Here is a 15,602-nt window from a genome sequence, read left to right on the forward strand (position 1 = left end):
TGTAAGGGAGTGAGTGAGTGAGTGAGTGAGTGAGTCTACCTGGTGAAGAGTGTCTTCTCGTTTTTTGACTCCACACTCAGTTTGACTGCCTCTTTGCCACTACCAGTAGTGACAGTCTCCATGACAGTCTCGTTCCTCTCCTCCTCTTCTTCACTATCAGAATCACTAGAGCTGCTGTCAGACGCCACCAAAGGAGCTTTCCTCGACCCACACACACTCCACACACATGCAGCTGATCCCTTTACTGAAACATTCAACATTCACAGTCAAACTCACACTGTTGTAGCATTATTTTTACTATTCAGGTTTTAAAAACTTAAAATATAGGAGGAAAAAGAACTCACCATCTTTGTCTTGGTTTTGTTTTCCTGGAGTTTCTGAGTCTACTGGTGAGCTGCATCTTTGCCCAGAGTCTGAGCTGCAGAATGAAGAGTAAAATAGAAAAGTCTAAGCAAATCTTAGCCACTTTAACAAGAGACTCCAAGCAAGGACAACAGGTGAACCAATGTTTATAGATAATCCTCAAAATTTCTCTTCTGGTGGTTTTCTGCATGGACATACTCACCAGCAGAATGGCTGGAAGTCAGAAAAAGTGGCCCAGCCTTTCTCCTCACTGTCACTCAGTTGAGTTGTTGAACTACCCCACACTCCAGAACCCGTGTCCAAAGCAACACTCGCAAAATCAGCCTTGAAGTTAAAGTCGTCTTCAAAACTCGCCACCCAGCCGGGACCTACAAAAGCCAGACAGTGAGAGATTATGAGTATGTAGTAGGGGTGTAACAAGACATAGGGGTGTAATGTGCCACAAGATCTTGCAAGATAAAAATTCCGCAATATTTTGTGTCCGGTTTTCAGTGTTTCTCACAAGTCTTATGCACAGGTATCCAAAACAAATGCTGCTTTGCACACACACAACTTTAACATATTGGTTCTCTTAATCATGTGGTCCTTCTTTTGCGGTTTAAAATGCAGCGAGATGAAGAATTACTGACACACATGGAGGAAACACATAGAGGTTCATTAAGACGTTGCCAGGTCTGTATAGAACCCTCACTGGGGGGACTATTACAATAGTTCTAATCTAAGGTCTATAGAGAATCGTGTGAGATCATACAGGAGTGAAGATGTTGGGTTCATGGTAAAACCAGCCGCCGTACTCACATACTGTTCTGTATTTTACTGCATATGATAAATCATACATAACTTATAATCAGAGTATAAATTGATAGACATGTTACAAAGTAATTACTCAACATTTTTAATACCTACAGTCTTGCATTTAGTGAGTTTCAGTTAATCATTTTTTTTAATCATACATTTCAACTGAAATATATATTGTTAAAATCTTGTCTCATTCTTGTGAACACAATATGGTGTCTTATCTCATGAAATGTGAGTCTCGTCACACCCCTAGTAGATAAATATCTCCTACAGTTTGAAAACATCATCACACTGAAAAAAATATTATATTATATAATTATATCTTTAAAGAAATCCTAATCGATTTCTAATTAAAAACTTATTTTTAATTATTTTCTAAACTTATTTCTAATTAAAATTTTTACTAAACATTTATTGGAAGTATCATATTTATTGGCAGATCATTTTGTATTTTGTAAATAGTATAACTCTTTTTTTTACTGTACAAAATTATCTGCCAAAGAATATGAATGCTTAAACCACAAAATATCAAATTTTAAGTGGAACTTTAAATGCCTCTTCTTATAGATATAATCACATAAAACAAACATGTTAATAATATGGTGAATAATACTAGAATTATTTTTATAACAATGTAAAAAATTACAAATAACAAATGTTTCAACAAGATTTATCACATATTTAAATTTTACTTGTTTTGACAATTCTTTGCAGTGCATACTACAAAACTGAGAAACAGAGTGTTGTAACTTGGCTCACTCTGTGGGGAGATTGCTTCTTTGCTCATCTCCTGGCTCTGGCTGATGTTGTCTGAAATCTGCTTAGGCTGTGGAAATCCCTCCAGATCAGGTGACCCCAAACGCCTTCGAGCTCCACCTTCACCCTCAGCCTTCAGTTTGCTGGACGTCACTCCAAACCTGCCAAAGAGAACGGAATCACATAGCACTCAGAATCACACACGCTTCTCTATTGTATGTTTATATGAGCAAATGAATAGATTATTTTTATTATTAACCTGGTTCTGGACTTCACTTGTGTTGCATAGTTGATTTCTTTGTCCTCCCAAATGTCTTCCTCCTCTTCAGCATCCTCAAACTGACGAGTTTTCTCCTTAGTGCAGGCCTCAAACGCTCCAGGGCTGGGCTGATACAACAGAGAGAAACATGAACTTAATACACTCAATGCAACACAGACAAAGAGAGGGGGAACTACAACAAGAACCAGAAAGTAAAGATGATAGGGGCTTTTTACAAGAGCTACACTGAAAAAAGTAAAAGCCTCTTAAATAGGGCTGGGGCGACGCGTCGACATAATCGACGTCATCGATTACAAAAATACATCGATTTGCATAATGTGCGTCGGCGCGTCGTAAACATGGCGGCGCCTGTGGAGAGCATTAGAGGTTAGATCGGGCCCAAAAATTCCAACTGGCTGTTTTCGGGCTGTTTTAATGAGCGAAATATGATCAGAATTATGTTAATTAACACGGTAACATAGAAGCATAGAACTATTATTTAATTAAAATGATTTTTAAGAACAGCTAAACACAGTTCTGCAAGTCAAACGCGGAGGAGTTCACGTGCAAGAGAGAGAGAGAGAGAGAGAGAGAGAGAGAGAGACACACACACACAAACAGAGAGAGAGATTAGCGTGTTCTGGTGTGAGCTATTCACAGGTAAAGGTTCTCTTTTATCTCCTCGTGTTCATATTCTAGTCCCATACATAATTCTGCAGCTCCCTCAGTGTTTTCTGCCGTATTTTGCGGCTAGCGCGAGCGCTTACAACTGACACCGCGGACCGCGGGGTGCCGCCGCGTTTGTGCCGAATCCGACCCTCTGCTGAATCTGACTCCCGCTTCGCGGACAGAATCGGCACAACACCCCCGCTGTAGAACTGCGGTAGTGAAAACAGCGCTTATAAATAAATTAGTTTAGTTTCACTTTCAGTTTTCGTTATTTTTTTTTTTAATAAAAATATAATTAAAAAACAGACGCCTACATCTCGGACTATTTTCTGGAGCCCGGGTCGGATTTACGGGCGGGCCTCGGGTCATGTCGGGTTCGGGCAGAGAATCTAAGCTCTAGAGAGCTTGGACTCCGGAGAGCGATCTCCAGCTACAAAAAAACGCCAGCGGGCATCTAAAGTTTGGGAGCATTTCACGCAAAAGGGCAACAATGTGGTCCTCTGCCATACGTGCAAAAGGAGCACTTGAAGCGCAAACATCCAGGAGCACTATGTCAACAGGGTCACACAGTAAGTTACCGTTTACATCAGGGTCTCCGCGGGTGTCCTTAAAAAGACTTAAGGCTGTCTACCAAAGGTTTTAAACCTGCCACAGGCAGAAATTATACATTTTTGGTTTATATTTGTGCATGGCATTTCGCAGTTTCCAGAAACAGTAGCATTATTCATAAGTTCAGGTGTTTAGCTAAGCTAGCTGCCTTAAGTTATTTTAGCTAGCGCCGTCGGCGCTGCGGTGTCACACCGTTTTCTGTCACCGTCGGAATTTTGTGACCAGTGCTCACGGTTATGAGCGTTCATTGGCAAAACGGAAGCTTTCTATACCTACACCTTACCCTCAGCCCTAAACTGAACCGTTTTGGCCAGTCGGGGTAAACATTAGAAACGAACACGTTTCGAATCGGCCAGTGCACTGGTCTGCTGAGAACTACTTGCCAGTGGTCACAAAATCTAGCGGTCACAGAAAACAGTGCAACACACGGTTGTGGTGTATGGGAGCTTATCCATTTTTAGCGTTATAGATCTAAACGACGTGCTGTACATGTAAGTGATTATAAGTGTGGGGTTTGGTTTAGTAGGCTTGTGTTGTTGTTGTTGTTGTTGTTATTATATATAAATATAGTAATTTATCGTTTGCTTTAAAACGTAAAATAATTATTTAAATATGTTTCTCAGTGAATAGATTAGTCGACTAATCGAAAAAAATAATCGTTAGAATAATCGTTTAAAAAATAATCGTTAGGGACAGCCCTACTCTTAAATGTAGTATAAATATCTAATATGCCATTTTGATAACAACAACAAAGTTTAAAACTGTAATTAACTTCCAACCTTTTTACATTGATTTTATAGTATATAAAACATACATAATTACAAATAATAAATGTCTTTCTAAAATGGTCAGGTCATACCATTCTGACATGTATTTTTGCTTAATTCAAGAAAAAAAAATACTTAAAACAAGCAAAATGATTTGCTAGAAAAAAGGCACTGCAGTAGAAAAACATACTACAAATAAGTTATAATATATTTTAATAATAATAATAATAATAATATTACACATTTCCCATAGATTTTTCCATAATATAATTTTGAAACATCTTGCATACACACAACAATGTAAACATGGGTAAAAACATCTATTGACTCTATTTCAGATAATTTATCTCACTCTCATAATTTGTTGTAGTGTAGAAGATTAAAAAGAATGTAAAGAGAAAACTCACGCCCTCATCCACTAGGTTACAGTTAAATCCTGCAATTCGATTAAATGATGCACTGAAAGAAAAGCAGAAATGTAATCATAAATAACCCAGTCTTCACAAAGAAAAGCACAGACACAGAAAATATTTTACAGATATTGTACAAAACGTATTGTATTTTACAACAAGTTTAGGCCCACATAATCATCGTAATCATCCTTATAGGGGTATTAAGTATTAATTAAGTATTTACTCATTAAAACACGAATATTAGAATAAACGCTAATTATTAATACAGAAAATAGTGGTTTTACAGTATTCACTGTGTAAATTTCCAAAACTCTCCTTATGGGAGTCTAGCATTAGTTATAGTTCTCATCATATTAACACCTGATTTGGTGTTAAGTCAACAAATCAGTGCTTAATGGTGTTAGATCTGGTCAGCTACTGATGGAATTAAACACATCAACTGGGGCCGGACTCAACCATTAGAAAACTTTGTTCTTTAATAGAACTTAGATCACACATTTTCAACTAATTTCTTTAAAATCTTTTTTTTTTTTTTTTTTTACTGTTTTTACATTTTTATTTATCTGCATCCCTGCAGGTATGTAACAGTATCAGACATTATCCTGGCGTAAAATATTCGTCATCTTACGTCATGATCAACATTCAACCTGAAATCAACATCTATTGCTGTGGGTGGCCAGCTGGAATCTGTTCTAATGTGATCTGGAGCTTTAACAGTAAAAGCCCCCTTATTTATAAAACAAACAACTTTACAGTAATGTATAATAATGAAATATCACATAACCAGGTTTTAGAGCTAAAGTTACTTGATACTGTCGTCATGCTCTCCAAACTCATCGTCATTGAATCCAAACTGGTCAACAAAATTTGCTGTCATTTGCTGGATCTGATAGTCTGAGAACACCTGAAATTTGAGAACAAAACACACACACACACACACACAAAATACAAAAGTTAAACAGAAGGCCACAGGCTAATTCCAGTCTATCTGATCTTTTAACTAATGATATGCAGAACAACATAGTGTGTGTGCGTTCGTGTGCACACAGCTGTTTGCAAATTGGATTTTGTGGAATCTCACCAGGTCCACTGCATTCTTCTTGTTAATCTCTGCTAATGTTTCATCTACAAAGGTTTTCCAGCGGGCTTTATAGTCTTCGGGTAACTCTGTAACACAGACGTCAGAGAAAGACACCAGCATTATGAGAAACATTATTTACAAGTAGAAAAGTGCATGTCCTGAAGGAAACGCTGGGGTTGCTATAGTATTACAGATTCTACAATGTTGATAAGTGGTTGCTATGATGTCCCAGGTGGATGTGTTTGTGCTCACCACTTATCAGCTGGGTGATTTGAGCTTGTGCTGGCTCTTTGTCTCCACACTGTACTACAGCATTGGCAATCCTGGTAAGATGACCCATATACCCTCTCCTCATGCCCCCCTCAGCCCTGCAAAAGCAGATGTTAGTTTATCCACACAAACATTAAGTTAAGACACATTCATTTAAAATCACATGTAGAGTTATGTTTATTTAGAACTTACTGTGTTTTGTCATTCTCCTCCCAGGCATCTAGTATTCTCTGCACCAGCCTGCACTTCTGAAATAGCTGCATATACACAGTCAAACATATGGTCATGTATAAAAATAAATAAATTACATATATATGAGCTGGGAAGTTGGGGACGAGGTATTGCTATGATCATCCAACATCATGATCTCACTAATGCTCTTGTTGCTGAATGCAATCATATCCCAACAGTAGTGCACCATCTCTTGTAGAAAGCCGTCGCTGCACAGTAGGGACAGTTACTCAAAAAAAAAGAAAAAAGAAAAAAGGAACAACTCTTTTTAATACCATTGAGTTTGAAAGAAAAAGCTAAAATGAGATGATAAATCCTGCACCTAACATCTGGGGTTACACTAATCCAGACACCTAATATCATTATGTTGTGTATATAGCCTCCACCACTTAATACTGCTAAAATGATAAATGAAGATTAAATGATCATGATTAAATATATTGAAAAGACAAATGTTTTAACAGGGTATTGTTGTCACAAAAATGTGCATATGTCTGTATGCTAATATGATTTATTACAGCATTATTTACAAATTTAGCAATAAAGAAAGAGATTGGAGACTTACATGTTTCATCAGATCTTGATGTGATAGCATGATGGATTTATCTGAATCCTGCATATCCTCATTAAGTGTGTGTGCAGAGTTTTCTGGCTGGATTGGCTCTGGACTGTGCTGTGTTGTCCCTTCTGGTACTGCTTGATGAAGAATGGCAAACACACACTGCTCTACTTGAACATGGAGAAAATTGTTCCATGTAAATTTAAAAAACAGATCCTAGAAAGAAACAGACAATTAGAAATTTAGATTGGGGCATGAGAAAGAAAATTAATACAAAATAAAAATGAATCATTTTGTATACAGTAGTGTAAATTAAGCCTCACCAATATGAGGTTGATCATGTCCAGCTGGCAGAGCTCGTAGTGAATTCTGGGAGCTATAGTGTGTAGCAGTGCAGCCAGCAGCCTACAGGCATGCAGCCGAGCGTTTCCAAAGGGCTCCTCTAAAATCCCCAGAGTCGTCAACATGCTGCACTTCTGTACAAGTGATGACAAGACGTAATGTTTGATATTAACATACCAAGGGTTTGTGTTGATATTTTCGGATTTATCATATTTCGAAGACAAATCTGATCAGAATAAAGTGGGTGGGGAGGGAGCGGGGCTGGACAAATAAGCACTTTTGTACACATGCATCTACTATAAAAAGTGTACTGTTATGCCCCTAGTGGTCAGACATTTTAGCTGCACACATGTGCAAACTTTGCAATATAAATATACACCCATTGCCAAAATACTAAAAACTAAAAGGCAAATCTGATATAATTTCTCTCCAGAAATTTACTTATTTAGTAGAACACCTTTTTGGAAACAGTAACTGAAATGAATTGCTTCCTGTGAGTATGAAGTATGAATTTCATACATCTTTCTACTAGACCTTTGGACCACTATTCTTATGCCAACTGCTCCAGGTCTAGAAGATTTGGAGCCTGTCCTCTTGCAACTGCTTTTTTTTAAGATCTGGACTTGTTGGCCACTCATTGTTGTCAGCACATGGTCTTAAACCATATCTGAATATTTTGTGAGATATGCTTTGGGTCATTTCTTCTGGAAGATCCATGACTTCTGATGGACACCCAGTTTTCTAACCTGCTTTGGGCACATGTTGACTCTGACACTGCATGTCATGCGTATGTTCGCTGCACAAGTTGATTAAAGGCAGAGGCCACATTCCATCTGTGCTTCCAGCACAAGTATGGTGAATATGGTTGTCTTCTCTTGTCTACTGAGGCACTTGTTTATCTGTTTCTGCTGTACCGAAATGCCGCTACGACACATCAAATCAACTTATCATTTATTATTAAACCTTAAAAAGACATCAATACACATCACTACACAGATGAATGGGTGATATAAGGCATTACCTTGGGTGGGTTGAGCAGGAGGTGCTGATAATGCTTCAGATAAGGCTGAATACCCAGTAAGATGCTGTTGTTTACAGTGTAAGATTTTTCCAGGCCCTGAGATGCTGAATCAATTAGCTCCACTCTGTTGTTTTTATATAAAAAAATCTATGTAAATAACACATACTCAATGTCTGATTTGTGAGAGAGAGAATGCGTATGTATACACGATAAACAACATGCCATTTAGGTTTGTGTTACTAACCCTGGTTTCCGCGTCTCTAGTAATGTAAGTAAAACTTGAGTTCCATTGATGATGCAGACCTCACTGTTGTCTCCCTCGAACATGTTCTTTAAAAGAGCCTCCACACTCTGCTGGCTAACAAACAAACAAACACACACATACATACACACACAATTTGAGGGTTTTGTTTATTGATTATTCCTAAAACCTAAAAAAGGATCAGTTTCCCAGACTGGGACTAAGCTTAGTCCAGTACTACACAGAATTTTGAATGGAAATTTCCCATTAGCAGGAAAATTTACTCTAGGACTAGGCTTAATCCCTGCCCAGAGACCGACCCAATCTAAAACACACTCACAGCTCCAGTGTAGCAAGTAGAGGGTCTGGGTCTGATGGCTCCTGCAGAAGACTGGCCTGATCTCGACTCATGCGGATGATGTCACACAGGGTCTGAGAGGCGTTTGATTGCCTCTGTAAACAAGCATGCAATGTGTCAGCACTGCAGTGGATGTGTTCAGCTGGTGAGTGTCAAAAACACAAAATAAAATATGGTGTTTATACTGACCTCATTGTCAATGTGAGGGTGAATCAGCTCAGTCACTCTCTGAATAAGCTTCTGCTCATCCAGCCACTGAAAAACAAAAAAAACAACTCCTATCAGCATCAAACACAATATATAAAAATACACACAAAAATAGTCCTAATATGGAGATCTTGGATATTTAAACCCTCCTCCGATACATACATTTTGACGACTTTGTGTATGTCTATTACAATAATTATGTTATTGACTTACTGTACAATATACGAACATGACCTGAATAATTGTTGCTGACTAAATATTGACCACTATGCTCATCTCAGCAAGGAGAGCTCGCTAACGTAAATGAACTTGTAAAATCATAAAACGGTTTTAAAATGTAAAGACTTGGGATATGTTTGATTGCAAGCGCAGCAGTGCCACTCACAGTAAGGACATCCTGTCTGACAGGGGCAGGCTCCACACAGCTAATGAGCCGCAGCAGTAGATCCATCATGGCTGAAGTGTCCATATGTTTCAGAACCAAAGTAATAAATCCCTCCTTTTTCTTCAGGAAGCTGATTGTCTGGAAGAATCAGAATGAAAGCATTTGAAATATTCAAAAATAGATGATTTAATTTTTTTATTTATATAGAAATATAAGAAATCTGGAGGGAGGTATACATTTTTCATACACTGTGCACGTGTGTACCTGCTCTGTTTTGCGGCTGATAAGGCTGCCAAAAGTCTTGCTGAAGAAGGAGGCGAGCAAGGGGTTCAGAGGAGGGTTTTGCTCTAGAAAGCTGTAAAGTGTGTTCAGGAGACAGTCATCTCCTCCTACTTTATCATTAATTATGGCCACATCACATGTCAACAGCTCACACGCTGTGTTGGCATGTCTAAAAGATTAGGAGACCAAGAGAGAATAAAAGACACCTCTGCATTAGTGATTTCAGTTTAATCAAACAAATCCAAATTATGAGAAGTACAGGATGACCATTTTGGACAATGTTCATTTGAACATTTTATGATATTCAGCATTATTATTTTTTAATTATTAAATAAACTGTTCTTTCTATAATTTATTCCTCCTTACTTGTAGCGCAGTTTCTCCTCCCGGTCAGAAGGGGGCTCGTGTGTGATGAGGCTGATGAGCTCCAGCAGGCTGCTATCCTGTGAGAGAAAGAGGAGGAGTCGCTGGTTCTGGGCTTTACACTCCTGCAGCACGTCATCCTCGTCTAGCAGCTCCTTTAGAGTCACGTCCTCCTTCTCCAGCAGCTTCTCCACCTGAGAGGCTGTGTGCAGGTCAAACTTCCAGAACATGACTGATGCCTGTTTCCTGGGGCACTGAATTAGGAAGAGTGAGGGAGAAAGAAGCAGATTAAAGACACTAACACTGTGACTAATTAAATCTTTACTGATGCTGAAAAATACGTCTTCCAATCAATTATAGGAAAAATCCACCAACGTTTCAAAACGTCAGCAGTATTTAATGATTGAAATGTAAATAAAAGTCATTCAGAGCTGTTCAGCGTTAAAGTGGTTTGGAAGGGGATGTGACACCAGAAGAATCAGAGTTTGTAAGATGTCCTATTTTACCTTAAATGTATCTGTCCGTCGAGAAACTTTAAAGCCAAAACTTTCTCTTTATACCATGGTAAAACAGTGCCTCGATCATCAGACAGCATAGTTATAAAGAAAATAGAATTTCATTTTATTTAATATTCTACATACGTTTAGCAGCGGCAGCCTGCTGCTACACAGATAATGCCACTAATACCTCTAATGCCACTAATGCACCAAAAACACAGTTTATGGTGACTGAAATCAAAGCTTTTCAAAAACACTGTGTCGATTTTTTAAATTTAGATTTCAAATTTTGACGTATGAATAAATGTAAATACTGTCATTTAACAAATATAATACTTATTATTATAATGCATGTCAATCCAAGAGAAAAACCAAAGTGAGCTTTTAGAGCTATTAAACACTTCAGATGTCTAATTCCATTTACCGCTATTGTAAGTGAGTGGATACATTTCTTTATAATGATGACTTATTTACAAAAGGCTTATTAAACTATTAGAGGTTCTACTACTGTTAAATCAATATCAATTTCTAGACCGCAAATAAACCAACTTACCTTTAGTCAAAAAGTGTAGTTCCTTAGATGAGGTGCAGCATTTAGCTCACCTAGAGCATTTAGCCTCCTAGAGTGTAGTCAGGTAAACTGACCGGCTGGTATGCAGAGTTTTCAAGTCACATCACTATATACACAACTAAGAAAGAGAAAGAGGGTGGGGAGGGGAAGAATGATTAGAAGTAATATATGGTGAAAAATCTACAGCAAATTTACCCCATTGGCCATGCATTTAGTTTTGCAAAGTAAAATACATTTTAATATACTTAGCTTTTTAGCAAACACAATTAAAGGTGTGATAAATATTATACTCTTTATCTGCAAAAGTAATACATCATATTTAGGTCAAGCGTGTTGATTGGTCTGGCATAGTACAATCAAATGACTGAAAATGCCATCTGGTGGATTAGAAAGCTAGTTACATTAATATGCAAGTCTTGCATGAATTTTACCAATCATTAAAAAATCTACTTCATTTTCATGTGGTTTTTAAGTTGCAAAAGTTTGAGAATGCCTGGCCTACAGCAAAGTCAGGGGTGGGTAAAAGAACTGGGAAATTTTTATTGACCAGACATTATAAGTTCAAAACAGAGTAATCCTGTATGCAGCACCTTACATTGGAGTAAACAGTAATCATGTCTTCAGACCTGAGGTGTTAGTGTACCTGTGCCAATTTTACATAATTTTTCAGAGCTTGTGTTTCTGTATTTGGGTATTTGGATTCCTAAAAACTCAAACATTGTGTAACTGGACAAACCTTTATGTTTTTGTTGTCTGTACAGGAAAAAACACAGGGCATTTAATTCTTTGGTCTCATTGGAATTATACTGCCCCCTATCTGAGAAGCTCAACCTTAGCAAATGGTCTGGTTGTAGGGTGTGTGTTTTGGAAAATTTAACCCAGCTGGCAAAACAATAAGTTAGCAGCAGACAGCAGAAATGAAGGTACAGCCGATTACAAATTAACTGACACATCTTTTTAAAGAGCTCCTAAACTAAAAAAAAAAGGTTCCTAGGGTTCTAAACATGATTAAGTTCTATGTATCTCTTGATCCTAGTCTACAAACTGCTAAATACCGAAAATGTAAATGTAAATGAAAATGTAACTCAAGGTGAAGTAAACCTGTCTAGTGCAAACAGGGATAAATACAAATAAAACAGACATCAAAACCAATCGTTCTGACCTGATGGTAAGCTGTGTGGTATTCTGAATATGCGTCACAGAACTCTCAATGCAGCTAGTGTGCTCAGATTTAAAGAGGTTAAACCCTTCTTCAGAATCACATTGGCTGTACTCAGGCACACCTACTACTTATTCAAAATAATGCATCCCTTTTGGAAAGTGCTCTACTGTTGTATGAAAAGACCCTGGGGCTGAATCTAAACCTACATCACCCAAATCCACAGAGCCCTATTTTCTATTCTCTGACTAAAAAAAAGGTAACAAGAAAAGGACACAGCCCCAAGATACTTATTCCTTAGCAAAAACAAAAAAAGACATGATCATGTAAGACCTGGTAAAGCGAAAAGGACCCAGGTTTGTACTTGCAAACCTTTCATCTGAAGTTCAGGCTTTATATAATGTCCAGCTTTTCATCTTGTGCCATATTAGGTTTTTAATAGAACTAATCAGTATCTGCAAAGGATATGAGGTCAGCCATTACTAAATTACTGTCATACTCTCCTGTACATCAGTTTTTCATATACAATAAATAAATTCGTCACATAATTTTTTACATGGGTTACGTTATTATCCAACTGGTTCTATGTGATATAAACTGTATTAATAGAACAGCAGTGAATGCAAACTTTTGGCCAGCTGTTCACACATGTCGAATATAATGAATTTGACTGAGCCATGCTGCTCACCCAGCTTGGTCTTGCTGGTCATAATAGTCGAATAGGTCGACCAGCAGGCCAAGCTTGGCTTCACTGCTTGGTCATGTTTGTAGTGCTGCAAAACATACCCTATGCTGGTCAAGAGCTAAGCTGGCATCTCATCTGCTGACTTGCCACAGACTCACCCAGATTCCCACAGATCCCTCCCTCAGAAGAAATCTGCTGGCTAATTCTGCTGTCTATCTTCAACTGATCTAGTGGGTGGGGCTCTGGTGGGATGGATGAGGGGTGTTGCCAGGGCGGTTCTATGCAGAGATTGTAAAGACCCAAGTGGCAATCCAAAAGCACACACATGCAAAAGTTTTGCACGATATGCCCTTTAAGCAGGCTGATCATGCATGCACACTAGCTAAACCATCACACCCAAATCAAAACAGGCACATTATACATTATACACCTCACCCACAATTAAACCATTCCGCTAAATAGGAAAATACCTTAATTTATGTCAATTTTTAGAATTTCTGACCACAGGGGGGTGTCCAAAAATAAAACAAATTGTGAAGATTTGGAGATATTGGAGGGTCTACAACATATATTTAAAATGGAATTACTTTTAGATTGTAAGATGTTGTACTTAGGCTATATCTACCCTTTCACAGAACAAATAGATAAATACTTGCTGGCTGTTCTTTCAGCAGCCAGTAAAATAAGATCTGACCAGAAAATGGATGCAACAAGAATGACCAACATTAGATGACTGAATAAACGTAACCAATGAGATTTATCTAATGGAAAAGATAACATTCTCAGTGAATATAAGAATTAAATTATATGAAAACACTGGAATTAATGCACAATGTATATATTAGAAGTAAGAACAGATGTCTTATTAGAAATATACATACATAGAAGGAAACATTTTAGATGTAATTTGAGCTAATTTTGTAAAGCAGATGTTTATAGGTATTATTCTTTTATGTATAAATGTATTATTTATATTTTTTCTTTTTTTACTAGTGCACTGGGTATTCTGATCATCAGAAAGAGCCTGAATGTTGTCTCTACTTCTACCCACCACTCTGAACCAAAACATGCCCTAACATTTCCTCATTTAATCCCACCAGACAGGGGGGAACTGTCGCAGCACCTGACCGTGACAGGAGCAGCGGCCTCCCTCAGATTCCTTACAGACTCCTCACAGCTCAGGCCACCACAGCAGCTCCTCAGCTGAAGGCAATGAACTATCTACAGCACTTAGCTGCTACCAGTTTAGCTGCCAGGCTTAGATAACCGTCATCCTGCCAGTGTAGCTAGAGCTAGTTAGAGAGACTCATTAGCCAGGACTAGACTGTGGGTTCAAGTTAACTGGGTTATTTAACGAACTGCTGGCAGGGAAATAAATAATCTCAGCTTGCTGGCTAACTAATTAGCTTAGGTTAACTAACCTAACTAATGTAGCTTTAATGTCCAGTACGACCGTGACCTTCTGAACATAAACACACCCACCCTTAGCATCTATCTCGCTGGTCTGCTTAACTACAGTGCAGATAAACAGCTTGTTAGCTGAGATAACTGCTAACCTAACTAGCTAATAAGCTCCACAGCACTTACCCAGCACTACCCGAGCTGTCTGTAGTTTGTCAGTTAGGTTAGCTAATGTGAGATTAGCCGCTGCTGGACTGTCAGTCACCCTCAGCCCGCCGTTAAAACACTGCACCCCGCTGCACGACAACCAACCCACCGACCTACAGCCCCCACCCGCCGCCGCCGCCGCCGCCGCCGCCGACGCCTTCCTTTTCCTCACCTGAACACGCCTCCGGTCCAGCGCAGCCGGGCTCAGACCTCCAGCTCAGACCTCCACCACAATAAAGATTTTCACATCTTTTCCAGCGGAGAAAATGGCGGACCTGGCAACGGGAGCGCGCAGAGCGCTTAGCGCGAGCGCCGGAGTGCGCTCGAGTTTGATTTATTGGATATTTATTGATTATTTATTTATTTAGCTGCACAAAACGCACCGTTTACACCGGAGTGCCGGGAGTGTTGCATATTAAATAATGTGGTATACATTTAAATGCAACATATCTATATGTAAATTAAAAACTAATACAAAAAATAATATTATTCCAGATAATTAAGTATTTCTTCCACACAATTATCGCAATTACACAAATAACTTACAGCTCTGGAAACCAGTAAGAGACCACTTAAAATTATGAATTTCTTTAATTTTACCCAATTGAAAACCTCTATAATATAATCAAGAGGAAAATGGATTATCACAAGCCATCAAACCAAACAGAACTGCTTGAATATTTTGAATTGGCATAAAGTTATCCAAAATCAGTGTGTAAGACAGGTGGAGGACAACATGCCAGGATGCATGAAAACTGTGACTAAAAACCAGGCAATTATGAACTCTTAAACCTGTACTATTATGAACTTGTTTTCTTAGCATTATTTGAGGTCTTAAAGCTCTGCATCTTTTTATTTCAGCCATTTCTCATTTTCTGTAAATAAATGTTCTAAATGACAAAATGTTATTTAAAATTTGGGAGAAATGTTGTCTGTAGTTTATAGAATAAAACAACAATGTTCCTTTTAATTAAACATATACCTATAAAAGTGGAAGTTACTGGAAGACCCATTAACTAAGTTGCAAACCCAGCGTTCTGACGCTGGGCTCTACATTGTGACCCAAAATGATAGGCTGTACACAGTCAAGTCACCCAGTGCCAGAGGC

The 15,602-nt window shown here is 38.3% G+C and overlaps 1 protein-coding gene across 6 annotated transcripts in view; it reads right to left on the reverse strand.

Moving 5' to 3' along the window:
- ppp6r2b (protein phosphatase 6, regulatory subunit 2b) overlaps positions 1–14,803 on the reverse strand; it is a 36,330-nt gene extending 21,527 nt beyond the window's left edge. For 4 of the 6 annotated variants that reach the window (XM_022679536.2, XM_022679534.2, XM_007244065.4 and 1 more), the window contains exons 1-21: positions 14,667–14,803; positions 11,025–11,160; positions 9,978–10,228; positions 9,594–9,780; positions 9,330–9,467; positions 8,927–8,992; positions 8,720–8,832; positions 8,383–8,496; positions 8,139–8,262; positions 7,099–7,251; positions 6,782–6,991; positions 6,178–6,242; positions 5,968–6,083; positions 5,716–5,801; positions 5,441–5,538; positions 4,629–4,680; positions 2,177–2,304; positions 1,921–2,078; positions 566–731; positions 345–418; positions 40–244 (exon numbers count right to left, since the gene is read on the reverse strand). In XM_022679536.2, coding sequence (XP_022535257.2) covers positions 40–244; positions 345–418; positions 566–731; positions 1,921–2,078; positions 2,177–2,304; positions 4,629–4,680; positions 5,441–5,538; positions 5,716–5,801; positions 5,968–6,083; positions 6,178–6,242; positions 6,782–6,991; positions 7,099–7,251; positions 8,139–8,262; positions 8,383–8,496; positions 8,720–8,832; positions 8,927–8,992; positions 9,330–9,467; positions 9,594–9,780; positions 9,978–10,204 — 2,480 coding nt within the window. In that variant the 5' untranslated portion in view covers positions 10,205–10,228; positions 11,025–11,160; positions 14,667–14,803. Of the gene's footprint in view, positions 1–39; positions 245–344; positions 419–565; positions 732–1,920; positions 2,079–2,176; positions 2,305–4,628; positions 4,681–5,440; positions 5,539–5,715; positions 5,802–5,967; positions 6,084–6,177; positions 6,243–6,781; positions 6,992–7,098; positions 7,252–8,138; positions 8,263–8,382; positions 8,497–8,719; positions 8,833–8,926; positions 8,993–9,329; positions 9,468–9,593; positions 9,781–9,977; positions 10,229–11,024; positions 11,161–14,473; positions 14,610–14,666 lie in introns of those variants that run through there. The other 2 variants (XM_022679532.2, XM_022679533.2) reach the window with 2 other exon arrangements.
- Between the last annotated feature and the right edge of the window lie 799 nt (positions 14,804–15,602).

This window comes from Astyanax mexicanus, chromosome 9 (genome assembly GCF_023375975.1).
Source record: "Astyanax mexicanus isolate ESR-SI-001 chromosome 9, AstMex3_surface, whole genome shotgun sequence".
Lineage (NCBI taxonomy): Eukaryota > Metazoa > Chordata > Actinopteri > Characiformes > Acestrorhamphidae > Astyanax > Astyanax mexicanus.